Genomic DNA, 11,275 nt, shown 5'->3' on the forward strand with positions numbered 1-11,275 from the left:
GAATATACATGTCGAGTTGTTCATTGAATCTGGTTTATTTGGTCTTCAATTGAGCCCACAAATTTTGAATTAAATAGTTCATTTTTCTGAAATGATTCGGTTTGGTTGAATTTGTCAATTTTTTCAAGTAAAGGTTGGAGATCAAGCCATCCAACTATTTAATACTATTGTTATTATAACAAATAATTTTCTCTATCTGATTTTCGAACTTATAACCTCTCACTTGAAAACTATGTGCCTTCGATTGTGAATTACTTTGGTTTTCTATATTTTGTTTGATTGAATCTCTCTTATTTTGGTTTAGTTTAACCAAACAAACTGAAATTTACTTGATATTTTACTTGAATTACTTGAATTTTTTTATATTTAGTTCGATTTAATCTCTTTTATTTCTGTTCGACTGATATATGACTAGATATTTATTTCTATAATTATTAAATATTTGTGTATGTATTGAATTTTGATTTTTTTTTTTAAATTTAATTTCTTATTTAATTGAAATATATTTTAATTTTTTAAATTCGATTGGTATGTTTAATTCAGTTAAATCTTTTGAAATCAAATAAAATTTTAATTTGACTTAGTTTTTAACCCAGCCGACATTTTGAACGTCTCAAATCTACCCCGTGACACAAAAGATTGATAGACGAGACTCAAAATTAAAAAGATTCCTCAAAAAAAGATAGACGAGACTCAATAAAATCAAAATCAAAATCAAAATGGCCGGAATAACAATTAATGAAACCGCTTTTGGTGCAGCCACAATCTCTGTACTGTTCTCTCTACTTTTTAGAGAAACGACAGCACAACATTAATTATTAACCTTTTCAACTGCTTATTTTGACTTTTGTTTTTCATTATTTCTTTCCACTGTTATCTTTTCTTCTCTCATGTCTGTTTTTTTCCTCTGTTCTACTCTAAATTTCATAGTAGGTACCTTAATTTAAAAGAAAAAAAAAACAATAAAAAGGAACTGTAAACAGTCTCTCTATAACATGTGAAGATGTGCACGAGCAATTTGTTCTTTTGTGTAGCAGGCTTGTTGTCGTTGGTTTGAGCTCCTTTCCAGCTGTGTGGAATGCATTGAATTGAATGGTCGCATATTATACTGGTCTGGTCAGTGTAATTAAATTATTAAGACTCGTACAATAATTCATCTTAATTTAGGTTTCATGACAACGTGTGATATAATTTTTTCATTAAATATTGGAATTTAAGTCATTTAACTGTTTAATATCCTTCTTAAAAAAATCATGAAAACATTTTGTACAATTCAGCACTGAAAAATGAAGTAATAATACGCAAATAGTTCATGAATTATATATATGCAAACATTATTACTGTTATTATATTATGCATGTATAGAAGATTTCTATCATTCACTTTTTATTGTGGATGGTGCGGATAGATTCGGATCATTTATTTAAATTTGAATGTTGCGGATAGATTTGGATAATTTATTTTATTTTGGAAGGGGAGATTGGCCCGATCATTTATTTATGATCTGAATGATCTAAGAGGAGAGGGAAGGGGAAGGCAGGGGTGGGGAGGAGGCGTTACCGATCCTCTAGAATGTTAAATTTTGAGAGGAAGAGGAGGAAAACTATATACAAAAACAGAGTTAGACTTTTGAACTATGAGCGTCAATTATATATATATATATATATATATTATTTATTATGTGGAGAATGAATATCAATTTTACAATACCATAACATTTTTCTCTAAATTATATAAAAAAATTATATATAAATATAACAAAATTAAAAAAAAAAACCTTGAGATTCAATTGACTTTCATTTCTTTTACTTGTGTCTATCGCTGACTATGTACATATTATTCCTCTACCAATTATTTCAAAAAAAAAAAAATATATATATATATACATATTATTCAAATTTTGTAACTCTTAAACAAAAGTATTGAGAAAGTAAACTTTTTCCATTGTTTTTCTTTCCTCTCCTTCCTCTCTCTCCCTCTCGTTAAATTTGTAAAGCACACCAAAATGAATGAGTGGACACCTCATGATCTGCTAAAGAAAAACCTCCACGCTTCAGCTTTTGGTTGATGATAAGAACATGCTTATAAAAAAGAAAGACGAAAACAATGATAACATGACAAATTAAGTTTGTTGGCAATAGGCCTTTTTTCGGTGATGTTTTTTAATCCGAACATTTTTTTAAAGAACAAATTGAAATTGAGCTTTTATTTTTTAGATAAATATTTGTATATTCTAATTTATTTATTTTAAATAAAGATAGAAGTTAAGAAAAAAATAATAGAAAAAGATGAAGGTTTAGTTTTTCAAATTTCAATATTTTTAAAGAAACCTATTCTGATTTTGAACATGTGATTTTCACATAGAATACCAATTTTTGCAAACTTTTTAACTTCAATATCCACAAGAAACTTCTTATTTAGATTTCTAACGTTACAACCTCATACAGAGACTATTATTTTTAGTCATTCGATCAAAAAGTTAATTTTCAAAATCTGAACATATTAAAATTAAATTAGGATTTAATCAGACAGAGGCATGTAATTGTTGGGTTTTATTGCTACTCTTGTACTGGCTTAAGTGCGAAAAAAGACCGAAAAACAAAAAAATTTACGTCTAACTTAAGTCGAGGATCTATCTCCATGATTGATTTATAAAAACTAAATTTATTTAACAATTAAATAAATTAATATAAAATTATACCTTGGTTCCAAATTCGAATTGGAACTGTCGCTGCGCTTGCTTCACTGCTGCTGTTGCTACTCCTAGGACAATAGCACCAGATATCTAGTGCCTCTATCAGTAGTACACCAAGAATGATCAGAGAGCAAGTATTTCTCCTACCAGCTATACTCACAGCACTCAGCTAAACAAGTTGTCTCGCACTTTGCAGATCCCTGATTCACAACTTATGTGTAAAAGCAGAGTTACTGCTAACTACGCAAGATTACAACAGTTTACCACTCAAATATATATGTCTATATGTATATATTTATAACCTCACACAATCACTATTTGAGAGGGATTCCGAGAATGTAAGGAACCTAGCTTCCACAGACGTTCAGTCAGGTTTCCACTCAAACTTGGAAATGAAAATGGTATATCTTCTCTCCAACCCTCCACCCCTTTATATAGGTGTAGTAGGTTAGTTTTGAATGGGTAAAGTCAGTTTTGGCATGGGTGAAATGACCAAAATGCGCCTGGCCCAATAAACTAATTACAAAGGTCTAAAATGAATAGTTATGGGCTCAGAAAGGCCCATAATAAATAGTTCAAGGCCCGAAAAGGCCCAGAATAAATAGTTATTGGGCTTGGATATTTTGATTTGGGCCCAATATGAATAGTACAAGGGCCCAGAATGAATAGTATCAGACCTGAATTTTTGGGCTTTAACTCTTGGGCTTTCTTAATTATATTCTAAATATAATTAAGGCCCAAATATACTATTATATATATATATAATTGTTCTGAACAATTATATTTCATTTGAGGTTGTAACAATAATTACACAATGTGTCATACACGCTTGTAATTTTAATATGTTTAAGCCTATCATCTTTATGATATTTCTATATTAATTATTACATTTATAATTAATGTTTTGCCATCTTATTTATTAATTATAACTATTTATAATTAATAATAAGATTCTCTGATCCGGTTCCTATATGGTGTGACCCGATAGAATCTGTGTTATGTTGGCAATAGAATAAAAAGTTGTTTTAATTTCTATAGATCATAGTTGGCACTTGGCAGTGCATTGTGACCCCCAATTACACAAATGATGTTGTCCAGTATAATATCACAATCCTGCAGTAAACTTATTAATTTACTTGTGTTAATTATTTCGTCTCATAGCAACAGATCAGGTTCAGGGTAGGTATGTCTCATCTCTGCAATCCTAATCTTTTCTTGATCTTTGAGTAGATTATTGTATATGATTAATCTCTATTAATCATACCGTATACGTATAATCCTACTCCTATCAAGGGACCCAGTGTTACTATCACTCGTATAATAATACGAGGGATGATAGTACTTTTGGTGAGCATCTCTTCCTCCGCACAAGTCATGTGTAGACAGTGTTTGATAACACTTACGAATACACATTTCTCATGTAGGAAATACCACACCTCATACTGTAGAACTTAACACTGAAATGAAACCGTTAATGACATAAACACATTACCATTTAACGTCTCATTTAGGGTCAGTCAAATACCATGTTCATACCATGTATCTATGTGATTAAATGACAACTCCTTGTCTATGGTCTGTGAAACTTAACCATCATTTAATCCACATACTAACCTTCTCGCGGCTAATTAGTGTTCCTGCTAATTACCTTGGTTAGTGATAATTTTAAGTATTTATTATCTATATTATGAAGTTTCACAATTCCAGTTATGAACTCGAATGATTCATAAATGCAATAACATTCAAGGAACAAATGATATATTAATCATTCAATTCATGAATAAATATGATTGACTTCTAGATTACTACCCTAGCAGTAATGCTCAATAATTTTTGTGAGTTTATTTGAAAGAGAGAATCTGGGTTTTGAATTTCAAAAACAACACAAACAACATGTCAAATATGAGACAAAAATGAATGAGAAATCATTAATATAATATCTTAAAATGTTGTAATATTTCTTAATTAGATGAAAAATCTGATACCATAAGTTACCACAATTATTCACTTTCTTTCTTTTCGAGCGATTTATTAACTTAATTAAAAATTTATAATTTTTTATTCATTTTATCCAAAATTAAAAAGTTAATAATGAACACGCTAAAATTTTATCTGTCTCAGTCTACTTGTGATGTATTAATTTTTTATTCTCGACCTTGTTCAAATAACTAACTAAAGAATTCATATTATTTTACGAGGACGACCACTTGAGAAGAAGAACAAGATCGACTTAAATTGATATATTTAAAATTTAGTACAAAAAAATTATAACAAATTTAGCGTTAATCAAATCCGCTTCTAACAAACTATTTTCTAATAACATATATACATATAAGAATTTGTGAAAACTTGGAGAGAGTGTGTGAATAGGATGTGATTTTTTTTATTTATATACAAATGTCAGCCGCCACTGTCTCTCCGACCTTAAAAAAAAAATTGTGAAAATCAGATTTTAATCTAGTCAATGACTTAAGATAATATTTTTGTGAACTTACAGATTTGAAATTTTAAATTCAGATGAAGTTTTATTTATAAATATTTAAGGGAGGATTTCATGTATATTTCTCAAAAGCTTCAAATTACGTCTTTTCCTTCTAAACTTCAAAATTACTCATATTTTTCTCTGAACTTTCAAAACTCACAAATTTATCCATTTATTATCTTTTTTACTAAAACTCATTTAAAATTTATAAAATTCCCCAATATCTCCATTCTTATATTAAGCACATAGATGTTATGATCTGCCAACGGTTTTGATTAAAATATGAAATTTCAGATTGAATATCAGTCTTTTGATCAAATATTCTGATTTTATGAATTTTTTTTATGTATAGTAGTCTAAATTTATTTAGACACATACTCTCCACTTGCAAATTGTATCATATTTCTTATTGATCATGATTTCTTTCTATTTTTTAAATATCATTTAAAGAATTTTTGAATTAATTGATAATTAATTGGCCATGTCTTTTATTTTTTATACTCTCGACCTTTGGGTACAACAATCCTAAGACTTTTTCCTAGCCAACTGTGTTACTTCCCCTTTCTCTATTTTTTATATCATTTATGGAATATTATTTGTCAATTTGTTTGAGATTTTTGTATGAAAATGTAAAAAAAAAAATTATGATATTTAATATGTTATTTATATGTAGATGTCATTTAAGCAATGTTATTTGTCATTTAGTATATTTTTTATAAAAAAAATATATTATTTTGTAACTTTTTTTCTTAAAATATGCTCGTTGCAACGCACAAGCACTATATTAGTTTAAAAATAAGGAGCTTGTGCAACAAGATAGTGTGAAATATAGTGACAAATGAATTTTTCGGGTTCGGTTCGGTTCGGTTAGTCGACACCACAAAAAACGAATTATTCGTGAATCTTATCACTATAGCGTGAAACAAAATCTTAAAAAAAACCTAAAAAAATATCATCAGATGTATTCATATTATAATTAACTCCAATGAAAACGCATGCATTAATCAAACACAAATCACGAGAAATTAATTATTAAGGGCCGAGTGACCCAATAGGCAATAGCCCAATAGAATTAGATCAGAGAATGAATGCTATCAAATCGGGCCGACCAATGTGAATGTTTGTGGGTTCATCCCTTTTCATATATAATCGTAAAATTTTATTTCGACGGACATCTAATCAAATGATTAAGTTAGATATTCGGTTAAAAGTTCAAACCGTACACTTCGCACCCCCGTTTAGATTCACGGAATAATTTATAATTTTAATTTTTCACAAATTTCAACGTTGATCAAACGGCTCGGCTCAAGGCCAGACATCAGACCGAATTCCGTCTCGTTCTGTGTCACAATTATCATTTTTTTCTGAAAAAAAAAGGTTATCAGAATTTGAAGTTTGTGAATCATAAATTCATAATTAATATTTTGAAGATATAATGTTCTTTTGGCATGGCAAAAGAAAACATTTTCATTCAACAACAAAGGATTTAATTTTACCGCATCTCTCTATTATCTCTAGTTACAAATAATTTATTTTCCTCTGTTTAATCCATGACTGTAACCTCAAGCTCCTCTTCTTCAACCATCAACAAGTGAGATCCCTTGTCTATAACTCTCTTACCCTCTTCGGTCACCCGGCTAAAGTGCTCGCACGGGCTAACTGCAAACTCGACATGCGCCGCTTCTCCAGCCTTGAGATGCACACTGTTAAACCCTATCAATTGTTTGGTGGGCCTTCCGTTCGTCTCAGTTGGCCAACGCAAGAATAGTAAAACAGGTTGTCTTCCTTCCATCGGCCCATGGTTTTGTACTCTCACCGTCGTTGGAAATTTCAACTTGTCACATGCATCTAGCCCGATTTCATCGACATGGTAGTAATTGCTATTACTCCCTATTTTTGTTACTTGTACATTGACAGTGGTTTTCATGTTGGGATTTTCGGTTTTAGAGATGAATTTATGTGAATAATTTGAGTAACTGAGGCCGTAACCAAATTGGAAAACCGTCTCGCCTTTGTAGAACCGGTACGTTCTCCCGGGATACCCCGTGGCAGGGTTCGCACGCATGTTCATGTCAGTCATGGGAATCCTTGTGAAATCTTGCGGATACCATGTCAGTGGCAGTTTCCCTCCTGGAATTTAAACACAACAATTTGAGCACCAATCAATTTAATAACTTAGTGAGTTTTTTTTTTTCTTATAAAGATATCTAATATGCATTTTTTTTTTACCAAATGTCAAAGGGTAAAACTCACACCTGGATTATGTTCTCCAAAGAGGATTTGAGCAATGGCAGGTCCACCAGCCTGACCCGGATACCCGGCCCACAAAATTGCACCGATCTTCGGGTTTGACTTCGCGAAAGAAACATCAACGGGACCACCACACAGCAACACCAAGATCACCGGCTTCTTAGCTGCATTAGCAACACTAGTGATCAAGTCTTGTTGCGCTCCCGGTAGAAGCAAACTATACCGGTCCAAGTCCTCTCTCTCTTGATTTTGGTCCAACCCCATAAACAAAATCACATTATCTACCGAGCTGGCCACTTGCACGGCTTGGCTGATCGTGATTGACGTGTTGCACGCTGCATCACTGCACCCGGCTACGTATCTTGTATCCTTTATGTACCACTGAAGTGCCGCGAGAGGGGTGATGTTAAAACAAGGTGGACCATGGTAATTACCAACAAGTAACTCAGCATTGTCTGCATTCGGGCCGATCACGGCCAGTGAGGAGCATTGTGGTTTTGCGAGAGGGAGGAGGTTATCGGTGTTTTTAAGAAGAACTATGCCTTGTAATGCTGTTTCCATGGCTAGGTTTTGGTGCTCTTGTGAGCACACTTGGTTTGGACCAATGCTACCGTACTTTTTGTATTGGGTCGGGTTACCATTAAAGAGACCTAACCGCATCCGAACTGTGAAAAGATTGCGTAAAGCCCGGTCCATGTCTGCTTCTTTTAATTTCCCTTGTTGCAAAGCTGAAGCAGAGTAGTTTTGCACATAGAAACCACAGTTTACATCCATGCCTGTAAATTAAATTTCATGAATTCTTGAGTTTTGCATATTGTTGTTAAAAAAAAAATAAGACCAAAATTCTATATATTATTTTTTAAATTTTCATGTAAGTGTATACCTGCTTTAAGAGCATAGGCAACAGCATCCTCAGGAGTTTTAGCATAACCATCATATTTATTCATGACCTCAACAGCATCACAATCTGAGGTAATGTACCTAGTGATAAATAAGAAATGCAAAATATCAGGGGCGGATCCAGGATTTTCGTCAGGGAGGGGCAAAAAAATATCGAATCGGATTTAAATAGCTTATCGGATTTAAACCCATTAACTAATTGAGTACTCGATAAAAAAATAATATTTTGACTTATTTTTTCAACACCTTGACTTATAATTTCTGATCTTATAACTTATAATTAATATTACCAATCATAATTCAAGAAATTTATTTTGATTTTAACACTAAATTTAACCCGAATTACAACTCAAACACCCAAAGGGGGGCAAAAAAATTTCCAGGGAGGGGCAGAGTCGATCGGTACCAATAAATCACTACTAAAACTCGAAATCCAGGGGGGGGCGACTGACCCCCCCTGTGCTACAGTAGATCCGCCCCTGCAAAATATATCACATATTGAGAAAAAAAAATAAAAACTTATATAACTCAATTCAAATGCATTCGAAACCGTACCCGTAAAACTTCCATTCCTTTCTAGCTATTTTGGTTAAGAGGTTGTAGTCGCCGCAAGGAGGTACACCGTTGACCTCGTTATACGAGCACATCATGCCACTCGCATGGCCTTCTTCGACACAACTCTTGAAAGGAGGCTGGTATGTGTCTTCCAAATCTTGTGCTGTCACCTGAATTACATAATTAATTGCAAACATTTTTAGTAATGGCACTGTATAAATAATAGTGTGTATATTTTCATTATGTTTGCTTCTTTGTTCCCACTTTGTCAATTTTTGTTTCAAATATTAATATTCCTTTATAGAAATATATATACTGTTCCCAGTTTGGTACCAGCATGTACCCATGATTTAAGTCTTTGTTCTTGCCAGAAATACCAGTCAAAGTCTAATAAGTCACTTTCAGTACTGTGTACAATTCAACGGCCTGGTACATTTTTTGCTGAACTGTCAGTCCCATCAAAGATATAGAGTATACTAAACGGAACTACTAATTAATTATAAATGAATTCTTCTTTCAAATCACCATCAGTTAAATCTTGTTTCTTCAACTATCACTTACCACTGCATTGAAAGTGAACCGTGTGACATTGCCCCATCTCTCCAAATCGTATGCAGTGAAATGCTTGCAACAAGCCGAAGCTTTGAGCAACGACACACCGTTGCCTTTGTAGGAGTCACCTTGCACACCCCTCACAAATAAAGCTGCATACGTGCTAGTGGTTAACGGGTCCTCTCCCGGTGTCTCCTGGCCACGGCCCCACCTTGGGTCCCGATATATGTTTATGTTAGGTGCCCAGAATGTCAGTCCCTGCAACTGCCCGCTGTTGTATATCGCCCGTGCCTCTGTACCGATTGCCTTCATATGCAAAATTCATGTCAATTTTTGTTGGTGCTTGGAAAAGATATGAAAAATTAAAGATATCAATGAGATCAATGTGCGAGTACCACAACTTTAATTTTAGTGCCACCTCTCTTGAAATCATAAGATGGTCCCTATAGTAGTGGTACCAAAGTGTTCCGGTACTAGGATAATTAGTGATTTTGTATTTTTTTTTATTTATTTATTATTTAATGAAAAGAGGGTCTAGCCATTTTTTTCATTTTATTGGTAATGCAAGGCATAATGAGTCTTTTTTATCAAGCAACAAATTTATCATTGCTCTACTCTTGCAGTGATGAAGCATCCAAGTACACTCTTTACATTAATGAATCATCATTACTATCCATCCCCTGTTGTCTATTTTTTTTTTTTTTTTTTGGATAAAACCAAGAGTAGCCCCACATGAAAATGGACTTTTGAGCAAAAATACTTGCGAAGACAGAATTATCCAAAGTAACCAAAAAAATTCAAAATCAAGAAATATCTTCGTCACTATGGTACATGAAAGTGACATATTAACCTTCCAGTAAAGTTACATTATATTCCAAAATTTATTAATCTAATATACAGCTCATTCATTAGCATGTACTGCTCTTATATAAATATGATTATCTCAAGTTAATTTATAAATAATAATCCAAATGTACCATATTTCTTCAATCCAAAAAACTACCAAAAAAAAAGTAGAAGAGAAAAAACATATATGCAAATGAAATGTACCTCTCCAATCTTATACCAAAGTTGAGGATTAAATGTGGCACCGGTAAGAATAACTTGGGGAAAGCTCGTAGCGCTCTTAATTGTACCGGTATAATCGGTCGAGCCCCTGCCGCCGTACGCAACACCGTGCAAAGCCTCAGACCACCATTTATAGGCCGGCACGCCAAGCCGTGGGATTGCCGGCGCGATGTCACCTAACTGTTGGATTTTTTCATATACTGTCAAACGCGAGACGAGATCCTGCGCTCTTTGCTCAATAGGTAGTTTGGTATTGCAAAATGCATAGTTCTTGTTTGACGGGTCCGACGGGTCACAAGAGAAAGGTGGGGTTGCAGAGAGCGAAAGCAATGGTGAGAGTATCAGTAGAGAGAAGAGAAGAAGGGTCTCTCTATGAGCTCTCATGGTGAAAGAGAGGAGAGGGGTTGGTGTAGAGGTTGAGCTGTGAGGAGGAAATTTGTGTGTTAATTGCTTAATATAAAGCAGAGGTACTGTACTGATCACTGAAAGGGAATAATTCCGATTGAGAAAATGACTGAAATGCCCTTGGGAGTGTATAGATGAATTTTGGTTTTGGTGAGTTGTGATTGGTTTTTTGGGGAATGTCGTATTCTCGCTTTTACAAAGGAAGGAAGAACACGCCGGGTGAGTATTCCTGTGGTATTACCATATCGTGTAGAATAATTTCAGAGCCAATTTGGAATCCAGGGATCAGATTTGAGATTCGTATAAAGGGAAAAATGGACGATGCATATTTCATTTGACACGGTACGGTACCGCAACTGATCTGAACT

At 33.4% G+C, this 11,275-nt stretch overlaps 1 protein-coding gene across 1 annotated transcript; it reads right to left on the reverse strand.

Annotated features, from left to right (window-relative positions):
• Positions 1-6,618: 6,618 nt before the first annotated feature.
• LOC144566877 (putative beta-D-xylosidase 7) lies at positions 6,619-10,942 on the reverse strand. The gene is made up of 6 exons (XM_078316918.1): positions 10,485-10,942; positions 9,444-9,740; positions 8,883-9,052; positions 8,311-8,408; positions 7,433-8,203; positions 6,619-7,307 (listed from the first exon to the last, which is right to left on the reverse strand). Exons 1-6 carry the CDS (start codon positions 10,884-10,886, stop codon positions 6,721-6,723), a joined length of 2,325 nt encoding a protein of 774 aa, XP_078173044.1. The 5' UTR covers positions 10,887-10,942; the 3' UTR covers positions 6,619-6,720.
• Between the last annotated feature and the right edge of the window lie 333 nt (positions 10,943-11,275).

This window comes from Carex rostrata, chromosome 15 (assembly GCF_964058835.1).
Source record: "Carex rostrata chromosome 15, lpCarRost1.2, whole genome shotgun sequence".
Taxonomy (NCBI): domain Eukaryota; kingdom Viridiplantae; phylum Streptophyta; class Magnoliopsida; order Poales; family Cyperaceae; genus Carex; species Carex rostrata.